Source organism: Pseudophryne corroboree, chromosome 3 (assembly GCF_028390025.1).
Source record: "Pseudophryne corroboree isolate aPseCor3 chromosome 3, aPseCor3.hap2, whole genome shotgun sequence".
NCBI classification, from domain to species: Eukaryota; Metazoa; Chordata; class Amphibia; order Anura; family Myobatrachidae; genus Pseudophryne; species Pseudophryne corroboree.
Window position 1 is genome coordinate 511,540,229 of NC_086446.1, and position 25,473 is coordinate 511,565,701.

Sequence of the window (25,473 nt, forward strand, 5' to 3'; positions counted from 1 at the left end):
GTGCAATCATGAATTCCTGCGGCTCTAACCCTGCAATTATTGACCTGAGAGATTCCATCTTGAATCTGTGGTAAGTGACGTAATGATTGAGACCTTTTAGGTTCAATATTGGCCTGACTGAGCCATCTGGTTTTGGTACCAGAAACAGACTGGAATAATAACCCTGCCCCTGTTCCTGCACGGGGACCGGAATTACAACTGCAGCATTCAGCAGAGACTGAATGGCAACCTGCAGAACTGCTTTCTTGTCGTCCGCCACAGGCAGTCCTGTCGTGAAAAATCTTCCTGTCGGAAGATAATCGAACTCTATTTTGTAACCCTCTAATACTAACTTGCGGATCCACCCATCTGTGGACGTCTGCAGCCACGCCCCCTGAAAGCTCTGAAGGCGTGCTCCCACAATTGGAGATCCGAGATGGGCTGGGAGCCCGTCATGCCACTGGTTTGTTAGTGGTCTTAGTGTCTTGACGACGTGCATTGGATTGTCGAGCACTACGTCCCCGACCTCTTCTACCAGGCGTGACTGCTCCTGTGCCCTGCCCACGAAAGGGCTGAGTTCTAAAGGATTTGAACGCCGGACCAGAATATTTCCGTTTAGGTATAGTTGTAGGCGATGGAAGAAACACAGACTTTCCTCCAGTAGCCTCAGAAATCCATTTGTCCAATTCAGGACCGAAAAGCTTCTCGCCATCATAAGGCAATGCCTCTATACCTTTTTTAACCTCCGTCTCCGCCTGCCAAGAACGCAGCCAAAGTGCTCGTCGTACTATGACTAGCGATGAGGACAGGCGAGAAGTAAGCTGACAGACGTCAGTAGAAGCTGTACATAGATATTCAGCAGCTTCCCAGATTTGATCCGCGAGAAGTATAAGATGGTCATCTTGCAGAGCCGACTTGAGCTCTTTTATCCATACCATTAAATCTTTAGTAACCCAAATGCCAACCAACCCAGGTCTCAGCAGCACTCCAGCTGCTGTATACATGGACCTTAGCATAGCCTCTATTTTACGATCTGCAGGGTCTTTAAGCGTAGTAGCAGTTGGTACTGGTATGGTTAACTTCCTTGTAAGTTTGGATACGGATGAATCCACCAATGGTGGGTTCTCCCAAGTAGCTGTCATGGACTCTGGAAACGGGTAACTCGATTTAAATCTACGAGGAATAGAAAACCGTTTATCCGGATTTTTCCGTGATTCCAGTAACATTTTATTAAGAGATTCCGAAATAGGGAAACACATCGGAGATCTCTGTCGTTTAGTAAAAACTACCTCATCATTCGTCAGGGGCTCCTCAGTTTCCGTAAACTCCAGCGACTGACGTACTGCTCTGATGAGATTGTCAATACCTGGGCTGTCAAAATCGTCACTATCTGACTGTTGCCCTATTTCGCCCTCCTCATACTCCTGTTCAGTGAGGTCTAGTATCCCAGAGACTGGAGAATTATTAGGAAAAGGAAATTTATCTTTTCCACTCAAGGTGGGCCTCTGACCAGATTGAGACTCTGGTAACTCAAATGGTCTCATTTTAAACTCAGATCTTGCCGCCTCTCTTTCTTCACGAGAGGCGGCCAGCTCTGATTGTAAACCAACTAATACATCTGCAAGTAAAGCCCATGGAGGGTCCAGAGATGGTGGTTTTACTTCTGAAATCGTATTTATGGCTGTATTAACAACACATGCTGTACATGTGGTGGATCCATCAGGCAACACACTCTTACAGACATGACATGAAAAATGTTTCTTAGATTTTGCTGGTGTCTTACTCATTATAAAAGACAGACAATACAAACTACACACAGACAGACTGCACGACTCAGTAATAACACCAAAGTTCCTGGTATATATCAGGCAAGTGCAGTGCCTGCCAGCAATAAGAAAACTGACCCCAAAATTCCCCTAGTACCACTCTTAGCCGAGATGTAATAAAGGAAACCTGGAACAGACAGGAGAACATTAACATATTAAGCATGCCAAATACTGCCAATGTCTCCCCCCCCCCACTCCCACGACCTCCGTGTACAGCACCGGGTCGGGGCCTGTGGAAGTCTGCATAGGGCCGTGTGAGCGGCCTGTACCTGTAGGCCCAGGCAGCGGGAACTCCTCGGCTGCTGCGGGCGGATAGCGGAAGCAGCGAGCGTGCTGCATAGAGCCCTGGAGCGGCCTATGCACACGCGCTCCCGCCCGCCACACACATTTTGCGGAGTGTCTGTGTAGCCAGGCAGCGCTGCTGTGGCGCCGGGGAGCAGCGGTCTGGTATTTAAGATGCTGGGAGCGGAGAGTGAGAGCGCGCCGCATGGAGCCGTGACGCGGCCCATGCACACGCGCTCCGGGCAGCGGTGAGTACCCAATACAATCCCCAACAGTGGAGCGGCAGCAAGAGCTGACCGCCCCTAACATACCTGGACCGTGACCAAAGTCTATGACGGGGCTTCTCATCCAAGCTCCGTCCAGCTTTTTGCAGGCAGCCTGCAGGTGGAGTGAGGGAGCTCTTTACAGAGAGGTCCGACACTCACGGCTGTTCTCAGCCGCTTCCACTGTCCCTGACCCACGCCTGTTAGAAGGGGGGAAAGGACGTGGAAATCCTTGAAAGAAGAAAAACTTAGGAACTAAAAAAAAAATTCCAATACTTCGTGGACGAGCTCCACTATGCCTTCTAACTGTGTCGAGCACAGAAAAAACACTGAAGTGCTCGAGGATATGGAGGGGAGGAGTAGTCTCAAAAATTAATTTATTCAGTGCCTTCTTCCGGTGGAAGCCGTCCATATCCCAAGAGTACTCCAGTGACCCCTAGTGGATGATAAAGAAATTATATATTTTTTTAAATGGCCAAGCAATCTGTGTTGGATCACGTCGTATGGACTGACCACTAGCCTAAATACATCTTCTTGGGCTATAATGTGAATTTTCTGAGGGACAAGAAAACCTAAAATTAAATCATTTTTCCTACCACCTTAGTCTATGGCCACTAATGCCCCCTCTCTCCCTGTTGTGCAAGGTCTCAGAGAAAAGTCTTGCTGGGAAATGTTAACTTCCTAGTAACAAGGGTTCCACCTTTGAACGTTCCAGGTTACTAACATAGCTATCCGAAAAAAACTGCAGTGGAGCAGGAAGTGTATATAATATAAATTACAAAAAAAAGAAAAAAGAAAGAAGAAGAAATAAAATGAAAGGTCCGCCAGAACTCTGGCCTGGGCACCAAAGTACTGCACAACAATGAAGAGGAGGTGGCCAGAAGGTTCAATAATATTAACCTTGGGATCAATAATTTAGATTTATTTTTTTTGCTCCTACTGTGGAAGGAATACCAAGGTCTCATGTACAGGTGCATCAACAGTGTACACCTTTGTCACTTTCGAAGACTTCTATAGCATTCTATAGGAGAGTTCAGTACAGCACACTTCTAAAAGCACAAATTTACCAAGGCTTTTATCTCTCGGGTAAGAGAGAGTCCTAAAGATGTAGACAGCTTCTGGTAGTAAGAAACTCCCTACACACAGCATATGGGGTTGGTATTGGGAGACCGTCGTTTGGGATCACGGAGGTCACCATACCGACCCTGGGATACTGGTATCCAGAATACCGTTGGGCTTGGTGGCTTGCTGCGCTCCCCACAGGTTCTATTCCCACTCTATGGGTGTGGTGGACACCTACGAGTGGTAATAGTCCCTGTTAGTCGAAATAAACAGCGCTCTGGATTCCGGCGACTACATCCCAGCATAAGGCCTGTTATGAAAGTCATCAGTACTAGGAACACATTAGTGAACACAGTGTTAATGGTCACTACGCAACACTAAAGCCTAGCACATATTAACACACCTGTTCTTTCTACCTTTATCTGCCCAAGTTCTATTTACAAGAATCATTAACCTCTTTCAGTCGCAGAAATACTGCACACAAAAGGAGCACAGATAAATGAAAAGGCACAATAACCACGAAAATATTTTGTAGCTAAAAGTGGGAAGTGCATATACTTGACATATTTCTTTATTAATATTTATTTATATAGGGTCCGGCCTATTCTGCAGCTATGCAACAGGAACACAAAGTAATAAAACAAGACTGAGTATTAACAGAGAAAGAGAGCTAAGAGGGCCCTGCTTGTGATCTAACAATCTACCTCACACCACGTCCGATTAATGCTCAATTGGTTTTATGTCGGGTGGATGCAGAGGACACACCCTTCGTCGGAACTCTCCAGAACGCTCCTCAAACCAATTCTGAACAGTTTTGGACCGATGACATGGTGCATTATCCTGGTGGGATATTCAATCGTTTTGGGGGTACATGACGTCCATGAAGGGCTGCATATGGTCATCATGCACTGCAGCATAGCTATTACCATCAATGATGTGTTCAGGCCCAAATCATGCCACATGAACACACCTCACACACATTATGAAACCACCACCTGCTTGCACAGTGCTTTGTTGACAACTGGGATCCATGGCCTTATGGGCTCTAAGCCACAGCCAAACACTACAATCAGCCCAACACAACTGGAACTGACTCATCGGACCATGCCGCATGTTGCCAGTCCCCCAGGGTCCAATTAGCGACGTCACGAGCCCAGGTGAGGTGCTGTGTCCCATGCTGTAGTGTATACAGGGCATATCCCAGAGCATTGCATATGCATCTGGTACCTCCTCCATTCAGGGCCAGATTAGCAATGGGTGGTAGTCCCAGGGAGACAACATATGGAGGCCCCCACAAACAGTGGTCGTGCAGCCGCCGCCTGCAGACACAACTGGGACAACAGTGGGGAAGGCAGTCGGCGACGGGCATGAGAAGCAGCGTCTGGAGTGACTGTGAGCTGCTGCAAGGCATGGATGGGGGTCGGGGAAGGACAGTGAGGATCATGCTGGCATGGAGCCGCTGGGGCAGATAACACTGCCAGCAAGGACTACATTATACATACAAACATTTCGATGGTGGCCCCCTCAACTTTTGCCCTGGGGTCCTCACAGACTTTAATCCGGCCCTGCTTGCATTGAATGTGGATGTGATTTGAACCAGTGTCACTTGTTTGTTTTACCACAGACAATTCTGGCCAGACGCCACTGGTCTCGATCATTAAGCACCTGTGGTCGGCCACTGCGCTGTCCATGGTGGGTGATAATGTCTTCCATGAGATATTCCTGATATACAAGTAAACCGTAGATTGAGGAATGTTGAATGTCCACACAGCTTCGGAAATGTTCCATTCGTCGGGCACCCACTATCATGCCCTGATTGAACTCTGAAGACGCAAGTCGCCTTGCCACAGGCCGGTGTCCAAACTGACTCACGAGATGTCAGATTACAACTGATGCAGGTCTGGGCATTTCCAAAACGACACAGTACTGTGGCGCTAACTAACATTACCTTTAAATGCTTAATGCTTAAAGCAGTTATTTCCAAATATGCCCTAAGTCTACCCTTCACCAACAATTTGTTTTCCAGACCTCCTTCAAGTGAAGGTGTATTTATGACCTGTCATCCAGAGGAATGGGAGGGGTTACTGAGGGAGTTATTCAAACCACCTAAATAGCCAGTGGCGGTATTTCTGAGTGGTGGGCCCAGGTGCAAAAATATAATTTGGAACCCCTCTCCTCCACCCAAACCCAAGTTCACAATATGCCACATGGCAGTGGTTGACAGAGTAAGGCAGGGGAGTCAGAGGTTGATCTAGACAGGCAGAGGGTGACAGTGGAAGGTAGGGGGAGGCAAAGGGTGACAGTGGCAGGTCCCTCAGGCAGTGGGGCCCACCCTGCTCTCTGCACTGGGCCATTCATCTGACATTGCTCAAATGGTCTACTGGGGAGCCAGAGGATAACTCATTGCTGGCCTGGGCAGCAGTGGGGCCCTTAGTGCTCATGGGCTCCGCTGCAATGCACCTGCTGCACCAATGGTAGTTCCACCTCTGTAAATAGCATCAAATTGTAGGTTGATTCAATTTCACTATAAACGTTTACCCGTCACTGATGTTCAAACTCTCTTGACACAGACCTGGACAACAGAGTGTAACTCACCGTTTGGCTCTTTCCAAGTCATCGTTGGACTGCTCAAGCTCCCTAACATACTTGTGGAGCTGGTCTTTGATACTCCGAGCCCTGCCCAGCTCATCCTCCAGAAGAGACACCTGTTTGTAGCTCTGCGAGTACTGATGTTCAAGCTTCTCCTATTGAGTGGGATAGTACCAAAAAAAATGTTAGTTCAGTAAGCTCAGCAAAAAAAACAGAAAACAATGAAAATAGCAGACAGTCAGGTTCACACCTTTAAGGTTTCCACTTCGAGTTTATGTCTTTGGTTGTCTGAAAGCAATTCTCTGTTCCTCTGCTCTGCCTGCACCAGCTGAGTCTCCAGCTCTGCCTCCAACTCTCTGCTCCCTTCCTGAAACTCCACCAGCTCGTCACGGGCTTCCTGGTAACTAAGAATTAAACAGCTATTTGATCACATGCTTACAATAAATTAAACTGCAAGGAGATTAAAGAAACTTACATACAGCCAAACATTTACATTTGTAGTCGGCAGTAATGTGTATTTAAGGGATGCAATTTCATACACATGAAAAATGATTGCCTAATAGAACACTGCACAACTGTGGTTAAAAACGCTAACAAAAGTAACTTTTGTCTATCACTCACAAGTTACAACCAAGAGAAGTGATGTCCTGCAGGCCGTATCTGTATTTAAGGAACATGTTATGCATACAAACTAATACACGTTCTAGAGTCTTTCACTTGGGATCCGGTCTGAAGATCGACAGTGTCTAGGTCGACAATGTTTAGGTCAACCACTATAGGTCGACAGTCACTAGGTCGACATGGATGGAAGGGAGACAGGGTTTCTAGGTCGACATGTGCTAGGTCGATAGGTCTAAAGGTCGACATGAGTTTTTCACATTTTTTTCTTTTTTTGAATTTTTTCATACTTAACGATCCACGTGGACTACGATTGGAACGGTAAAGTGTGCCGAGCGAAGCGGTAGCGGAGCGAAAGCACCACGCCCGAAGCATGGCGAGCGAAGCGAGCCATGCGAGGGGACGCGGTGCACTATTTTGGGATCCCGGTCACTCTACGAAGAAAACGACACAAAAAAAAAAAAAAAAAAAAAAATCCTCATGTCGACCTTTAGACCTGTCGACCTAGCACATGTCGACCTATAAACCCTGTCGACCTTCCATCCATGTCGACCTAGTGACTGTCGACCTATAGTGGTCGACCTAAACATTGTCGACCTAGACACTGTCGATTTGATGAACCACAACCCTTTCACTTATAAGCACAGAACTGCAGAACAACTCTGCATTGCTGATGAGTGTTTCACTGTCCTCAGAAAACACTATCCAGCCATGGGTGCCCTTTCAGAGGTTTGTGATAGGGCTGATGAATGGAGAATGAGGATTGGCCTTTCGCCACTGATAATATTACAGCAGCATCCAATCATGTGGCTCAGATACCCTAAGAACAGCAAAACTAGGAGAACAGTCACATCCAATTATAGGAGAAGCCACTTATACCACTTATGGATGCATAACAATATGCTGCTTTCATGACGTCCAGAATTACTCTGCAAGCTTGCGTATCCTATCGCACTTTCTTCATAAGGATCAATAACTTTTTACCAGTGCTGGTTAAGCTGCATTATGCATAGAAAGATGGGTGGTCTTCTGTTTGCCGGCGGTCGGGCTCCCGGCGCTCAGTATACCGGCGCCGGGAGCCCGACAGCCGGCATACCGACACTTATTTTCCCTCGTGGGGGTCCACGACCCCCATAGAGGGAGAATAAAATAGTGTGGCGCGCGTAGCGCGCCACCGTGCCCGTAGCGTGGCGAGCGCAGCGAGCCCGCAAGGGGCTCATTTGCGCTCGCCAAGCTGTCGGTAAGCCGGCGGTCGGGCTCCCGGCGCCGGGATGCTGGTCGCCGGGAGCCCGACCGCCGGCCAGCCGTAGTGAACCCTAGAAAGATATATACATAGTGTTGCAGGGAGTATATAGACATACCTTTGTTTATATGTCTTAGATAGATCTCTCCAGTAGATGATTTCTTCTTTGGGGCTCAGAAACTCCGGGACTTCATTGTCCATGTTTAGGGGAATCTAGAGAGAAGTAGACTGTATTTATAATAGAGAAATAGATGTGTGTGGACATAAATGAACACGAACATAACAAGAACACAAAAGCTGAATCCCCATGATGCCGAGGGCTGCAAAAAAAGAAGCTTTTTCATGTGGAAATAAAGTTTTGCTTCTTTATTCTTAATGAAAAAGACTTAGTGGGATATATTTAAGCCAGCAAAAAAAAAAACACAAAAAAAAAAATCTCCCAATTAGGAATACCGCCTACTTTAGGCTTTGGTAGACACAAAACACATTACAGTAGTCAGGAGCCTGTTGCTGCAGCTCACTTCCATTCCGAGCTTCAGTCTCTGCCCTCAGAGAACAGAAAAAAAGACGCTCTGTCCTATAAATGGTTTTTATATAGATATCAATATAATTTAAAAAAGCATTGCTTGCAATAAAGAACATGGCAAAAAAAAAAAAAAAAAAGGATGTGGTGGAGCTGCCAATGGCATGCTGAGGTGAGCTTCTTTTTACATGTAAGTACACAGTGTGGTTTGGACTTAAAAGTAGTTATCTAAGAATGGATTGCACTTCCAGTATTCACTTACAATACCATGGACCAGTAACATAGCCAGAAACATTTTAGCCATGCAGCTGGCAGAGTGGTTAGTAATGTAAGTACTGACAGCGCAGTTCTCATAGCCAACAAATTATTATATTGTGAACCACTATGGCACTTGTGAGTGCGGACATGTAACTGACAGCGAGCACAAGCTCTTGTCTGAATGCAAACGTTAAACATAAAAAGGATCTGTCCATCCAATATCACTTCATGCTTTAACCTGACAAGCTGCGTGTGTTTGAAATGACACAAAATGCATGGACACCTGAGTAAAAAGAAAAACTACTGGGGGAAACAATACAACTCAACTAGAACGTAGAACCCGAATAAAAAAAAAAAAAATTCTACAAAAAAAAATAAGAATTTACTTACCGATAATTCTATTTCTCATAGTCCGTAGTGGATGCTGGGGACTCCGTCAGGACCATGGGGAATAGCGGGCTCCGCAGGAGACAGGGCACATCTAAAAAAGCTTTTAGGTCACATGGTGCGTACTGGCTCCTCCCCCTATGACCCTCCTCCAAGCCTCAGTTAGGTACTGTGCCCGGACGAGCGTACACAATAAGGAAGGATCTTGAATCCCGGGTAAGACTCATACCAGCCACACCAATCACACCGTACAACTTGTGATCTGAACCCAGTTAACAGTATGATAACAAAACGAAGTAGCCTCTGAAAAGATGGCTCACAACAACAGTAATAACCCGATTTTGTAACAATAACTATGTACAAGCATTGCAGACAATCCGCACTTGGGATGGGCGCCCAGCATCCACTACGGACTATGAGAAATAGAATTATCGGTAAGTAAATTCTTATTTTCTCTAACGTCCTAGTGGATGCTGGGGACTCCGTCAGGACCATGGGGATTATACCAAAGCTCCCAAACGGGCGGGAGAGTGCGGATGACTCTGCAGCACCGAATGAGAAAACTCCAGGTCCTCTTTAGCCAGAGTATCAAATTTGTAAAATTTTACAAACGTGTTCTCCCCTGACCACGTAGCTGCTCGGCAAAGTTGTAATGCCGAGACCCCTCGGGCAGCCGCCCAAGATGAGCCCACCTTCCTTGTGGAGTGGGCCTTTACAGATTTAGGCTGTGGCACGCCTGCCACAGAATGTGCAAGTTGGATTGTGCTACAGATCCAACGTGCAATCGTCTGTTTAGACGCAGGAGCACCCATCTTGTTGGGTGCATACAATGTAAACAACGAGTCAGTTTTTCTGACTCCAGCTGTCCTTGAAATATATATTTTTAATGCTCTGACAACGTCCAGTAACTTGGAGTCCTCCAAGTCGCTAGTAGCCGCAGGCACCACAATAGGCTGGTTCAAGTGAAATGCCGAAACCACCTTAGGGAGAAATTGAGGACGTGTCCTCAATTCTGCCCTGTCCGAATGGAATATCAGATATGGGCTTTTGTACGATAAAGCCGCCAACTCTGAAACTCTCCTGGCTGAAGCCAGGGTCAACAGCATGGTTACCTTCCATGTAAGGTATTTTAATTCTACCGATTTTAACGGCTCAAACCAATGAGATTTGAGAAAATTTAGAACCACGTTCAAATCCCACGGTGCCACTGGAGGCACTATTGGGGGTTGTATATGTAGTACACCTTTGACAAAAGTTTGTACTTCAGGCACTGACGCCTATTCCTTCTGGAAGAAAATTGATAAGGCCGAAATTTGAACTTTAATGGACCCCAATTTTAGGCCCATAGACAATCCTGCTTGCAGGAAATGCAAGAATCGACCCAATTGAAATTCTTCCGTTGGAGCCTTCTTGGCCTCACACCACGCAACATATTTCCGCCAAATGCGGTGATAATGTTGTACAGTCACTTCCTTTCTAGCCTTAATCAAGGTAGGAATAACTTCCTCTGGAATGCCCTTTTCTTTTAGAATCCGGCGTTCAACCGCCATGCCGTCAAACGCAGACGCGGTAAGTCTTGGAACATACAAGGTCCCTGCTGAAGCAGATCCCTTCTTAGAGGTAGAGGCCACGGATCCTCCGTGAGCATCTCTTGAAGTTCCGGATACCAAGTTCTTCTTGGCCAGTCCGGAGCCACCAGTATTGTTCTCACTCCTCTTTTCCGTATAATTCTCAGTACCTTTGGTATGAGAGGCAGAGGAGGGAACACATACACTGACTGGTACACCCACGGTGTTACCAGAGCGTCCACAGCTATTGCCTGAGGGTCTCTTGACCTGGCGCAATACCTGTCCAATTTTTTGTTGAGGCGAGACGCCATCATGTCCACCTTTGGTTTTTCCCAACGGTTCACAATCATGTGGAAAACTTCTGGATGAAGTCCCCACTCTCCCGGGTGAAGGTCGTGTCTGCTGAGGAAATCTGCTTCCCAGTTGTCCACTCCCGGGATGAACACTGCTGACAGTGCTATGACATGATTCTCCGCCCAGCGCAGAATCCTTGCAGCTTCTGCCATTGCACTCCTGCTTCTCGTGCCGCCTTGTCGGTTTACGTGGGCGACTGCCGTGATGTTGTCGGACTGGATCAACACCGGCTGACCCTGAAGCAGCGGTTTTGCCAGACTTAGAGCATTGTAGATCGCTCTTAGCTCCAGTATATTTATGTGAAGAGACGTCTCCAGGTTTGACCACACGCCCTGGAAGTTTTTTCCCTTTGTGACTGCTCCCCAACCTCGTAGGCTGGCATCCGTAGTCACCAGGACCCAGTCCTGTATGCCGAATCTGCGGCCCACTAACAGATGGGCAGTCTGCAACCACCACAGGAGAGACAACCTTGTTCTCGGTGACAGTGTTATCCGCTGATGCATGTGCAGATGAGATCCGGACCATTTGTCCAGCAGATCCCACTGAAATGTCCGTGCATGGAATCTGCCGAATGGAATCGCTTCGTACGAAGCCACCATCTTTCCCAGGACTCTTGTGCATTGATGTACTGACACAGTTCCTGGTTTTAGGAGGTTCCTGACAAGTTCGGATAACTCCCTTGCTTTCTCTTCCGGGAGAAATACCTTTTTCTGAACCGTGTCCAGAATCATACCCAGGAACAGCAGATGCGTTGTCGGGGTCAATTGAGATTTTGGAAGATTTAGAATCCACCCGTGTTGCTGAAGCACTACTTGTGTTAGCGCCACACCGACTTCCAGCTGTTCTCTGGACTTTGCCCTTATCAGGAGATCGTCCAAGTAAGGGATAATTAATACGCCTTTTCTTCGTAGAAGAACCATCATTTCGGTCATTACCTTGGTAAAGACCCGAGGGGCCGTGGACAAACCAAACGGCAGCGTTTGAAACTGATAATGACAGTCTTGTATCACGAACCTGAGATACCCTTGGTGTGAGGGGTAAATCGGGACATGTAGATAAGCATCTTTTATGTCCAAGGACACCATGAAGTCTCCTTCTTCCAGATTCGCTATCACTGCCCTGAGTGACTCCATCTTGAACTTGAATTTCTGTATGTACAGGTTCAAGGATTTCAGATTTAGAATAGGCCTTACCGAACCGTCCGGTTTCGGTACCACAAATAGAGTGGAATAATACCCCTTTCCCTGTTGTAGGAGGGGTACCTTGACTATCACCTGCTGAGAATACAGCTTGTGAATGGCTTCCAAAACCGACGTCCTTTCTGAGGGAGACGTTGGTAAAGCAGACTTTAGGAACCGGCGAGGGGGAAACCTTTCGAACTCCAGCATGTAACCCTGAGATATTATCTGCAGGACCCACGGGTCCACTTGTGAGTGAGCCCATTGATTGCTGAAAATCTTGAGTCGACCCCCCACCGTTCCTGAGTCCGCTTGTAAAGCCCCAGCGTCATGCTGATGGCTTTGTAGAAGCCGGGGCGGGCTTCTGTTCCTGGGCAGGGGCTGCGTGCTGCCCTTTCTTACCCTTTCCTCTGCCTCTCGGCAGATAAGACTGTCCTTTTGGTCGCTTTTTATAGGAGCGAAAGGACTGCGGCTGAAAAGACGGTGTCTTTTTCTGTTGTGAAGGGGTCTGAGGTAAAAAGGTGGATTTGCCGGCAGTTGCCGTGGTCACCAGGTCTGAAAGACCGACCCCAAACAATTCCTCTCCTTTATATGGCAATACTTCCATATGCCTCTTGGAATCCGCATCACCTGACCACTGTCGCGTCCATAAACTTCTTCTGGCAGATATGGACATCGCGCTTACTCTTGATGCTAGAGTACAAACATCCCTCTGAGCATCTCGCATATAAAGAAAAGCATCCTTTAATTGCTCTAGAGTCAATAAAATACTGTCCCTATCCAGGGTCTCAATATTTTCAGTCAGAGAATCCAACCACACTACCCCAGCACTGCACATCCAGGCTGAGGCTATTGCCGGTCGCAGTATAACACCAGTATGTGTGTATATACTCTTCAGTGTAGTTTCCAGCCTCCTATCTGCTGGATCCTTGAGGGCGGCCGTATCAGGAGACGGCAACGCCACTTGCTTTGATAAACGTGTGAGCGCCTTATCCACCCTAGGGGGTGTTTCCCAGCGCGCCCTAACCTCTGGTGGGAAAGGGTATAATGCCAATAACTTCTTTGAAATTAGCAATTTTCTATCGGGGGTAACCCACGCTTCATCACACACATCATTCAATTCCTCTGATTCTGGGAAAAATACAGGTAGTTTTTTCACCCCCCACATAATACCCCTTTTTGAGGTACCAGCAGTATCAGAGATCTGCAACGCCTCCTTCATTGCCGTGATCATATAACGTGTGGCCCTATTGGAAAATACGTTTGTTTCTTCACCGTCGACACTAGATTCATCTGTGTCGGTACCCGTGTCGACTGACTGAGGTAAAGGACGTTTTACAGCCCCTGACGGTGTCTGAGACGCCTGAACCGGTACTAACTGGTTTGCCAGGCGTCTTATTTCGTCAACTGACTTTTGTAGTGTGCTGACATTATCACGTAATTCCATAACTAAAGCCATCCATTCCGGTGTCGACTCCCTAGGGGGTGACATTACCATCATCGGCAATTGCTCTGCCTCCACACCAACATCGTCCTCATACATGTCGACACACACGTACCGACACACAGCAGCCACACAGGGAATGCTCTAATCGAAGACAGGACCCCTTAGCCCTTTGGGGAGACAGAGGGAGAGTTTGCCAGCACACACCAAAAGCGCTATAAATGTATATAAACAACCCTAGAAGGTGTTGTTTACTATATATGCGCTCTTAATATATAAATATCGCCAATTTATGCCCCCCTTCTCTTTGTTACCCTGTTTCTGTAGTGCAGTGCAGGGGAGAGTCCTGGGAGCCTTCCTCACCAGCGGAGCTGAGCAGGAAAATGGCGCTGAGTGCTGAGGAGAATAAGCTCCGCCCCTTTTTCGGCGGGCTTTTTCTCCCGATTTTTAAGAAACTGGCCTGGGTTAAAATACATACATATAGCCTTAATGGCTATATGTGATGTATTTATTTTGCCACTAAAGGTAATTATATTGCTGCCCAGGGCGCCCCCAGCAGCGCCCTGCACCCTCCGTGACTGAGTCAGTGAGCCGTGTGACAACAATGGTGCACAGCTGCAGTGCTGTGCGCTACCTTCATGAAGACTGTGGAGTCTTCTGCCGCCTGTTTTCCGGACCTCCGTTCTGCCGTCTCTTCAGCGTCTGTAAGGGGGATCGGCGGCGCGGCTCCGGGACGAACCCCAGGCTGACCTGTGTTCCGACTCCCTCTGGAGCTAAGTGTCCAGTAGCCTAAGACTCCAATCCATCCTGCACGCAGGTGAGTTGGAAATCTCTCCCCTAAGTCCCTCGATGCAGTGATCCTGTTGCCAGCAGGAATCACTAAGATTGAAACCTAAAAAAACACTTTTCTAAACAGCTCTTTAGGAGAGCCACCTAGATTGCACCCTCTCGGACGGGCACAAAAACCTAACTGAGGCTTGGAGGAGGGTCATAGGGGGAGGAGCCAGTACGCACCATGTGACCTAAAAGCTTTTTTAGATGTGCCCTGTCTCCTGCGGAGCCCGCTATTCCCCATGGTCCTGATGGAGTCCCCAGCATCCACTAGGACGTTAGAGAAATATAAATTTTAAGTACAGTATATATATTTTGTTTTCAGAATGTATGCTCCAATATATACATAGACCTGTACTGAGCAGAGTAAGCGACACACATACAGCAGCCATCTTTTACATTGTAAGCTCACAAGAGCAGGGCCTTCTCCCCTCATGTAGCCTTTCCTTCTATTACCTACACTATCTTATACTCCATACTCTCTGTGATGGCACATAACCCCTGGTTTTCCTTACTTGTCCTATATTGGGGGGTATCCAATATAGCCAAACTAATATAGGAAAACATTACAGAAGTCTATTAGTGGCCATAATAAAACTATTTGGTGCCATTAAATTGGGTCAAATGGCTGTTCTAAGCATTTTTTTAAAAATGTGAAAAAAATGACAGCAAATTTTTTCCCCCGCAAAATAAGTGCTCTCATTAAAGTTGGGTACACAAAATGGGTATAATTGGGTGATTTTAGGCTACTTCAAAAATAAAAAAAAGTGGAACAGGCTGATTACTCCCACCTGCAAGACTAAAAACACTTGTCCCACTAATAAAGCACCCCCGATATACCTGACCCATACCTTGTACCCCAATTTCCATCACTTTGCATTTTTTTACCCCCAAAAATTACATCATTGGCTAATTAAAAACTTCTAAGTGCCTAATTAGTCATTCAGGGGGGGTCCCAGGGGTTTAGAGCCAAATCCCAAAATTTTTAGCTTAAAATAGGAATTTTACACTAGTTATCACACAGATGGTGAAGAGAAATCTGTGATAAACACTATGGAGACTTATCGCTGCTAACAGTATACCAAATTATAGCATTTGCGAAAATTTATTGCAAAACCGCGATGTCACGGCTGATTGGATACCCCCCATAGTCTTGAACAGTAAGTATTGCTCATTTGTTTATGTACTCTGTAATGGGCGCTGCGGATCCCTTGTGGTGTCATATAAAGGACAATAATAATAATTGTGCCAACATGTAACTGCCCTATTAGATATAATGGTCTAAGGAATAGATCATTTTATGTTCCAGTTCTACAAAGCAGCAAACTTTGCTATGCAAATAGTAGCCTTCCAAAACAGATCCGAGGACGATCACGAAGGTCAAATGAACTTTACCACATAAATAAATCTTTTGTGACAAGATGCTTTTTAGAGGAGATTCTAATAATTCACACACAGATTATCCCCTAGAGAATCACAAAGTCATATGTCTGGAATAACAGAACCCCGAAATGTGACAAATGTTAGAAAGCATTCTATAAAAATGACTTAGGGATGGGTCTACACAATTGCTAAGCACATTAATAAGGCAGCTCATATATAACAAAGGTTAAATTCAAAGAGAGTTGAATAGCGCCAGGAAGTAGTTCCCGGGGCTATTCAATACAGCGCAATGGTAAGTCAGAGAATGCCCGTTCTCCTGGACTAAACAGGGTGTTTTGTCAGGAGAACCGTCATTCTCCAACTTATGTGCCCGGCGCAATGCGGTTTCCATCGAGCTAAGGGCAGAAATCAGCATCACGCCGGCACTTTTGTTGGATTTCTGCTCGCACCCAAGAAATTCTGTCGTCGGGTGTCACAGGGCGCTGTATTGAATAGCCCCGGGAGCTAATTCCCGGTGCTATTTAACGCTCTCCGAATTGAATTGTGCCCACTGACCGCATTTTAAGCTTGGATAGCTTTACATAACTCTTTCAAATCTGTTAAGATATTAGGACAAAAAAACTGTGTTCCCTAATGCACACCGAGTGAATAATATTACTATATAATAATAGTCAGATAATACGGAGATCTTAGTTGCGTATATCTGCAGATATAGGGTTAAGCCCCCAGGCCAATCGACAAGGCTTCTCCGTCACTGGGGGTCCCTAATACTAGGTATGGGCCTGGGGTGCAGGACCCCACAATGTCGGCACAGGTCGGCCACCCCAGGTCAGCACACAGGTGAAAATTAATAGGGGTTAATAAGAAGCACAGAAGTGCTATGTAAGTGGTGTGATTAAAAAATATATACAAAGTGATAGGAAAAATAATAAGTGTTAATAAAGTGTTAGGGTGTGCCGACCTGCAACAGCCCACCCATACCGACACAGGGGCCACTGCACCCCACACCCACCCCATAAATAATTACATATATATATATATCTGGGTTAAATTCCCAGTGTAAGGCCACATGGTAATGGCACCTACAGCATCTGAGAGCCAGCTTACCTGGGGATACCCCTGACTTCCCCTATGGCACTACTAGAGTCAGCAATCCCTCCTAATGCTGACCCATTTGTGCCTCTCTATATACAATACACAAGGTGGGAAGCTGCTCAATCAGATTGTAATGTCACTCAGGTGCTATTCACTCGGTGTGCATTAGGGAACACAGTTTTTTTTCCTACACAGAATTACCCCTCCCCTTTTAGCACCTGAGTGACATTACAATCTGATTGAGCAGCTTCCCACCTTGTGTAAGATATTAGGACATCAGTAACAATCCTCTATTCCTCGCCACTTCCTAAAGTGTTATAAGATGATGCTAAGAAATAGCACTTAACAGAATGAAAACTAACCCAACATGTAGAAACCTTGTGTGAAAAATGAGGTACAAGAGTAATACCCCTTTTCCACTAGCTCTAAAAACACGGGTAAATGCGTGGGGCCGCGCATTTACCCGTGTTTTTTTCTAGTGGAAACGGCCCCCCTGCAAATTCCTGGATCAAGTGATTCGGGAATACTGCGCGGGTAGCTTGCCGGGTTAAACACGTGTAAGCTGTGTAGTGTAAACGGAAGCCGTGTTGATGCGACACGGCTCCCGTTCACACTGTATGGAAGGGTGGTGCTGGGAGATCCTGCCCCTGCCGCGTCACTAGCAGCATCACCAACACGGCAATATGCCGGGTTGGTGAGCGCAGTGGGAAAGGGGGATGAGCACGGGCCGCAGCCGGGTAGTACCCATGTCAGGCTCCCGGCTGCGACCCGTGCTCAGTAGTTTAAAAGGGGTATAATACACCACTGTGGAGGGGGATTCCATGCCAACACATCCCAGTCTAATATTGGCCAACACTTAATTCAACGATTTGCATCAAGTAGGCTTTGTCCATACCAGGGAAGGTCACAACAACATTCTGATTCTAAACCTCATTCTGGCATTAGTTGCTGAGAAATCCGTTGATAAGCTATCTTGACGATTTAGCTTCCAGAGATTGAGATTTTTGGATTTTACAACAACTTTGTAGAGGCTATTTATGTAACTTTATTTGGCCAGTCCAACAGTCTTAGTTCAGCAATGTTTTGTGTGAACTATTGTACTGGACATGGTTGGCCCTCAAGCTCTTTCATTTAATGTTATTAGAACCTCTAGCTGCCAAGATTAGTCTTAGGGGTATATGCAATTCACGGCGAATCGCGGCAAATTATCGCCGTTTTTTAATTCGACACAATTCGACAGGTGAATTCCAGCAGGTGGCTGCCGGAATTCACCATATTCAATGAAAAACGGATTCGACAGTCCCGCGGGCGAAAAACGGCCGATTTGCCGGATTTTGCAGCGAATTAAAAAAATGGGAAAAACCCGGAAAAAAATGGCGTGGGGTCCCCCCTCCAAAGCATAACCAGCCTCGGGCTCTTCGAGCTGGTCCTGGTTTTAAAAATCCGGGGTCAAAATTGACAGCGGATCCCCCGTATTTTTAAAACCAGCACCGGGCTCTGCGCCTGATGCTGGTGCAAAAAAATACGGGGGACAAAACGAGTAGGGATCCCCCGTATTTTTTACACCAGCATCGGGCTCCACTAGCTGGACAGATAATGCCACAGCCGGGGGTCACTTTTATACAGTGCCCTGCGGCCGTGGCATTAAATATCCAACTAGTCACCCCTGGCCGGGGTACCCTGGGGGAGTGGGGACCCCTTCAATCAAGGGGTCCCCCCCCAGCCACCCAAGGGTGAAGCCCGAGGCTGTCCCCCCCATCCAAGGGCTGCGGATGGGAGGCTGATAGCCTTGAGAAAAATGTCTGAATATTGGTTTTTTCAGTAGTACTACAAGTCCCAGCAAGCCTCCCCCGCAAGCTGGTACTTGGAGAACCACAAGTACCAGCATGCGGGAGAAAAACGGGCCCGCTGGTACCTGTAGTACTACTGGAAAAAAAATACCCAAATAAAAACAGGACACACACACCGTGACAAGTACAACTTTATTACATACTGCCGACACACACATACTTACCTATGTTGACACGAAGCAGTCGGTCCTCTTCTCCAAGTAGAATCCACGGATACCTGAAAATAAAATATAATTATACTCACCTTCCAGCGTCCAGAGATACATCCACGTCCAGAAAATAATCCAGGTACTTGGCAAAAAAATAAGAATTTACTTACCGATAATTCTATTTCTCGTAGTCCGTAGTGGATGCTGGGACTTCCGTAAGGACCATGGGGAATAGCGGCTCCGCAGGAGACTGGGCACATCTAAAGAAAGCTTTAGGACTAGCTGGTGTGCACTGGCTCCTCCCCCTATGACCCTCCTCCAAGCCTCAGTTAGGATACTGTGCCCGGACGAGCGTACACAATAAGGAAGGATTTTGAATCCCGGGTAAGACTCATACCAGCCACACCAATCACACCGTACAACTTGTGATTTGAACCCAGTTAACAGTATGATAACGAAGGAGCCTCTGAAAAGATGGCTCACAACAAAAATAACCCGATTTTTGCAACAATAACTATATACAAGTATTGCAGACAATCCGCACTTGGGATGGGCGCCCAGCATCCACTACGGACTACGAGAAATAGAATTATCGGTAAGTAAATTCTTATTTTCTCGGACGTCCTAGTGGATGCTGGGACTTCCGTAAGGACCATGGGGATTATACCAAAGCTCCCAAACGGGCGGGAGAGTGCGGATGACTCTGCAGCACCGAATGAGAGAACTCCAGGTCCTCCTCAGCCAGGGTATCGAATTTGTAAAATTTTGCAAACGTGTTTGCCCTGACCAAGTAGCTGCTCGGCAAAGTTGTAAAGCCGAGACCCCTCGGGCAGCCGCCCAAGATGAGCCCACTGTCCTTGCGGAATGGGCTTTAACAGATTTTGGCTGTGGCAGTCCTGCCACAGAATGTGCAAGCTGAATTGTACTACAAATCCAACGAGCAATCGTCTGCTTAGAAGCAGGAGCACCCAGCTTGTTGGGTGCATACAGGATAAACAGCGAGTCAGATTTTCTGACTCCAGCCGTCCTGGAAACATATTTTCAGGGCCCTGACTACGTCCAGTAACTTGGAGTCCTCCAAGTCCCTAGTAGCCGCAGGTACCACAATAGGTTGGTTCATGTGAAACGCTGAAACCACCTTAGGGAGAAATTGAGGACGAGTCCTCAATTCTACCCTGTCTGAATGAAAAATTAGGTAAGGGCTTTTATATGATAAAGCCGCCAATTCTGAGACACGCCTGGCTGAAGCCAGGGCTAACAGCATTAACACTTTCCATGTGAGATATTTCAAGTCCACAGTGGTGAGTGGTTCAAACCAATGTGATTTTAGGAACCCTAAAACTACATTGAGATCCCAAGGTGCCACTGGTGGCACAAAAGGAGGCTGTATATGCAGTACCCCCTTGACAAACGTCTGAACTTCAGGCACTGAAGCCAGTTCTTTCTGGAAGAAGATCGACAGGGCCGAAATTTGAACCTTAATGGATCCTAATTTTAGGCCCATAGACAGTCCTGCTTGCAGGAAATGTAAGAAACGACCTAGTTGAAATTCCTCTGTGGGGGCCTTCTTGGCCTCACCCCACGCAACATATTTTCGCCAAATGCGGTGATAATGTTTCGCGGTTACATCCTTCCTGGCTTTGATCAGGGTAGGGATGACTTCATCTGGAATGCCTTTTTCCATCAGGATCCGGCGTTCAACCGCCATGCCGTTAAACGCAGCCGCGGTAAGTCTTGGAACAGACAAGGTCCCTGCTGGAGCAGGTCCTTTCTTAGAGGTAGAGGCCACGGATCCTCCGTGAGCATCTTTTGAAGTTCCGGGTACCAAGTTCTTCTTGGCCAATCTGGAGCCACGAGTATAGTTCTTACTCCTCTCTTTCTTATGATTCTCAGTACTTTTGGTATGAGAGGCAGAGGAGGGAACACATACACCGACTGGTACACCCACGGTGTTACCAGAGCGTCCACCGCTATTGCCTGAGGGTCCCTTGACCTTGCGCAATATCTGTCCAGTTTCTTGTTAAGACGGGACGCCATCATGTCCACCTTTGGGTTTTTTTCCAACGGTTTACAATCAGTTGGAAAACTTCTGGGTGAAGTCCCCACTCCCCCGGGTGGAGGTCGTGTCTGCTGAGGAAGTCTGCTTCCCAGTTGTCCACTCCCGGAATGAACACTGCTGACAGTGCTATCACATGATTTTCCGCCCAGCGGAGAATCCTTGCAGCTTCTGCCATTGCCCTCCTGCTTCTTGTGCCGCCCTGTCTGTTTACGTGGGCGACAGCCGTGATGTTGTCCGACTGGATCAATACCGGTTGACCCTGAAGCAGAGGCTTTGCTTGACTTAGGGCATTGTAAATGGCCCTTAGTTCCAGGATATTTATGTGAAGTGATGTCTCCAGGCTTGACCATAAGCCCTGGATATTCCTTCCCTGTGTGACTGCTCCCCAGCCTCGCAGGCTGGCATCCGTGGTCACCAGGACCCAGTCCTGAATGCCGAATCTGCGGCCCTCTAGAAGATGAGCACTCTGCAACCACCACAGGAGGGACACCCTTGTCCTTGGTGACAGGGTTATCCGCTGATGCATCTGAAGATGCGACCCGGACCATTTGTCCAGTAGGTTCCACTGGAAAGTTCTTGTGTGGAATCTGCCGAATGGGATTGCTTCGTAGGAAGCCACCATTTTTACCCAGAACCCTTGTGCATTGATGCACTGAGACTTGGTTCGGATTTAGGAGGTTCCTGACTAGCTCGGATAACTCCCTGGCTTTCTCCTCCGGGAGAAACACCTTCTTTCTGGACTGTGTCCAGGATCATCCCTAGGAACAGAAGACAAGTCGTCGGAACCAGCTGCGATTTTGGAATATTGAGAATCCACTCGTGCTGCAGCAACACTACCTGAGATAGTGCTACACCGACCTCCAACTGTTCCCTGGATCTTACCCTTATCAGGGAATCGTCCAAGTAAAGGATAACTAAAATTCCCTTCCTTCGAAGGAATATCATAATTTCGGTCATTACTTCAGTAAAGACCCGGGGTGCCGTGGACCATCCCTACGGCAGCGTCTGAACTGATAGTGACAGTTCTGTACCATAACCTGAGATACCCTTGGTGAGAAGGGTAAATTTTGACATGAAGGTAAGCATCCTTGATGTCCCGAGACATCATGTAATCCCCTTCTTCCAGGTTCGCAATCACTGTTCTGAGTGACTCAATCTTGAATTTGAACCTCTGTATGGAAGTGTTCAAAGATTTTAGAAGCGGTCTCACCGAGCCGTCTGGCTTCGGTACCACAATAGTGTGGAATAATACCCCGTTCCCTGTTGCAGGAGGGGTACCTTGATTTTCACCTGCTGGGAATACAGCTTGTGAATGGCTTCCAAAACTGCCTCCCTGTCAGCGGGAGACGTCGGTAAAACAGACTTTTGGAAACGGCGAGGGGAATACGTCTCGAATTCCAATTTGTACCCCTGAAATATTACCTGAAGGATCCAGGGGTCTACTTGCGAGTGAGCCCACTGCGCACTGAAATTCATTGAGAACGGGCCCCCACCGTGCCTGAGCTTGTAAAGCCCTAGCGTTTGAGATCTTGGCAGAGGCGGGAAAGGGTTTCTGTTCCTGGGAACTGGCTGATCTCCGCAGCCTTTTTCCTCTCCCTCTGTCACGAGCAGAAAAGAGGAACCCTTTTGTCCGCTTGCCAACAAGGACTGCGCCTGATAATACGGCGTCTTATTTTGAGAGGCGACCTGGGGTACAAACGTGGATATCCCAGCAGTTGCCGTGGCCACCCGGTCTGAAAGACCGACCCCAAATGTCCCCTTTTTTAAGGCAATACTTCCAAATGCCGTTTGGAATCCGCATCACCTGACCACTTTACTGGTAGAATTGAACAACACACTTATACTTGATGCCAGTCGGCAAATATTCCGCTGTGCATCATGCATATATAGAAATGCATCTTTTAATTGCTCTATAGGCAATAATATACTGTCCTTATCTAGGATATCAATATTTCCAGTCAGGGAATCCGACCACGCCAACCCAGCACTGCACATCCAGGCTGAGGCGATTGCTGGTCGCAGTATAACACCAGTATGTGTGTAAATACATTTTAGGATACTCTCCTGCTTTCTATCAGCAGGATCCTTAAGGACGGCCATCTCAGGAGAGGGTAGAGCCCTTGTTCTTGCAAGCGTGTGAGCGCCTTATCCCCCCTAGGGGGTGTTTCCCAACGCACCCTAACCTCTGGCGGGAAAAGGTATACTGCCAATAACTTTTTAGAAATTATCAATTGTTATCGGGGGGAAACCCACGCATCATCACACACCTCATTTTATTTCTCAGATTCAGGAAAACTACAAGTAGTTTTTCCTCACCAACATAATACCCCTTTTTGGTGGTACTCATATTATCCGAAATGTGTAACCATTTCAATCATGTAACGTGTGGCCCTTATTGGAAAACACGGTTGTCTCTTCACCGTCGACACAGGAGTCAGTATCCGTGTCGGCGTCTGTATCTCTGAGGTAACGGGCGCTTTAGAGCCCCTGACGGCCTATGAGACGTCTGGACATACACAAGCTGAGTAGCCGGCTGTCTCATGTCAACATCTGTCTTTTATACAGAGCTGACACTGTCACGTAATTTTCAACAGTACATCCACTCAGGTGTCGACCCCCTAGGGGGTGACATCACTATTACAGACACTCTGCTCCGTCTCCACATCATTTTCCTCCTCATACATGTCGACACAAACGTACCGACACACAGCACACACACAGGGAATGCTCTGATAGAGGACAGGACCCCACTAGCCCTTTGGGGAGACAGAGGGAGAGTTTGCCAGCACACACCAGAGCGCTATATATATACAGGGATAACCTTATATAAGTGTTTTTCCCCTTATAGCTGCTGTATTGTTTTATACTGCGCCTATTTGTGCCCCCCTCTCTTTTTTTTAACCCTTTCTGTAGTGTAGTGACTGCAGGGGAGAGACAGGGAACTTCCCTCCAACGGAGCTGTGAGGGAAAATGGCGCCAGTGTGCTGAGGAGATAGGCTCCGCCCCTTTATCGGCGGCCTTATCTCCCGTTTTTCTGTACATTTTTGGCATGGGTAAATGCATCCATATAGCCCAGGAGCTATATGTGATGCATCTTTTGCCATCTAAGGTGTTTTCATTGCGTCTCAGGGCGCTCCCACCCAGCGCCCTGCACCCTCAGTGACCGGAGTGTGAAGTGTGCTGAGAGCAATGGCGCACAGCTGCGGTGCTGTGCGCTACCTTATTGAAGACAGGACGTCTTCTGCCGCCGATTTTTCCGGATCTCTTCAGGCTTCTGGCTCTGTAAGGGGGCCGGCGGCGCGGCTCTGGGACCCATCCAGGCTGTACCTGTGATCGTCCCTCTGGAGCTAATGTCCAGTAGCCTAAGAAGCCCAATCCACTCTGCACGCAGGTGAGTTCGCTTCTTCTCCCCTTAGTCCCTCGATGCAGTGAGCCTGTTGCCAGCAGGACTCACTGAAAATAAAAAACCTAAAACTAACTTTTCACTAAGCAGCTCAGGAGAGCCACCTAGTTTGCACCCTTCTCGTTCGGGCACAGAAATCTAACTGAGGCTTGGAGGAGGGTCATAGGGGGAGGAGCCAGTGCACACCAGCTAGTCCTAAAGCTTTCTTTAGATGTGCCCAGTCTCCTGCGGAGCCGCTATTCCCCATGGTCCTTACGGAAGTCCCAGCATCCACTAGGACGTCAGAGAAAAAAAAAACGCAATGACCCGATCCTGCGGACTGAAAGGGGTCCCATATTCACACATGAGACCCCTTTCCCCAAATGTGCCGGGACACCACATGACTCCTTTCACTGAGGTCCCTTCAGCCAATCAGGAAGCGCTACTACGTCTGTGCTGTGACAGCGCATTGCAAAGCCTCTCCATTATATTCAATGGTGGGAACTTTGCCGTCAGCGGGGGGGTTACCCGCGGTCAGCCGCTGACCGGCGGGTGACCCCACCGCTGACGCAAAGTTCCCACCATTGAATATAATGGAGAGGCTTTGCGATGCGCTGTCTGAGCTCAGACGCGCAGAGCCAATCAGCAGAGTGCAAGGACGTTGCACTCGCTGATTGGCTGAAGAGACCTTTCAGTGACAGCTGTCACGTAGAGGTCTCTGCATTCGGGGAAAGGGGTCTCATGTGTCAACATGGGACCCCTTTCAGTCCGCTGGCACGGGTTTTTGCGTTTTGTTATTTTGCCAAGTACCTGGATTATACTCTGGACGTGGATTTATCTCTGGACGCTGGAAGGTGAGTATAATTTTTTAACAGGTACCCTCGGATCGTCGGAGACTGTGGCAGTCGGCGTGTCAACATAGGTAAGTATGTGTGTGTCGGCAGTATGTAATAAAGTTGTACTTGTCACGGTGTGTGTGTCCTGTTTTTATTTGGGTATTTTTTTTCCAGTAGTACTACAGGTACCAGCGGGCCCGTTTTTCTCCCGCATGCTGGTACTTGTGGTTCTCCAAGTACCAGCTTGCGGGGGAGGCTTGCTGGGACTTGTAGTACTACTGGAAAAAACAATATTCTGACATTTTTCTCAAGGC

At 47.5% G+C, this 25,473-nt stretch overlaps 1 protein-coding gene across 3 annotated transcripts in view; it reads right to left on the reverse strand.

The window, feature by feature from the left end:
- Positions 1–25,473, reverse strand: part of NDEL1 (nudE neurodevelopment protein 1 like 1) — a 105,279-nt gene that overhangs the window by 36,197 nt on the left and 43,609 nt on the right. For all 3 annotated transcript variants that reach the window (XM_063961065.1, XM_063961063.1, XM_063961064.1), the window contains exons 2-4: positions 7,981–8,075; positions 6,252–6,405; positions 6,008–6,156 (exon numbers count right to left, since the gene is read on the reverse strand). In XM_063961065.1, the coding sequence (XP_063817135.1) occupies positions 6,008–6,156; positions 6,252–6,405; positions 7,981–8,075 (398 nt within the window). The remainder of the gene's footprint in view (positions 1–6,007; positions 6,157–6,251; positions 6,406–7,980; positions 8,076–25,473) is intronic.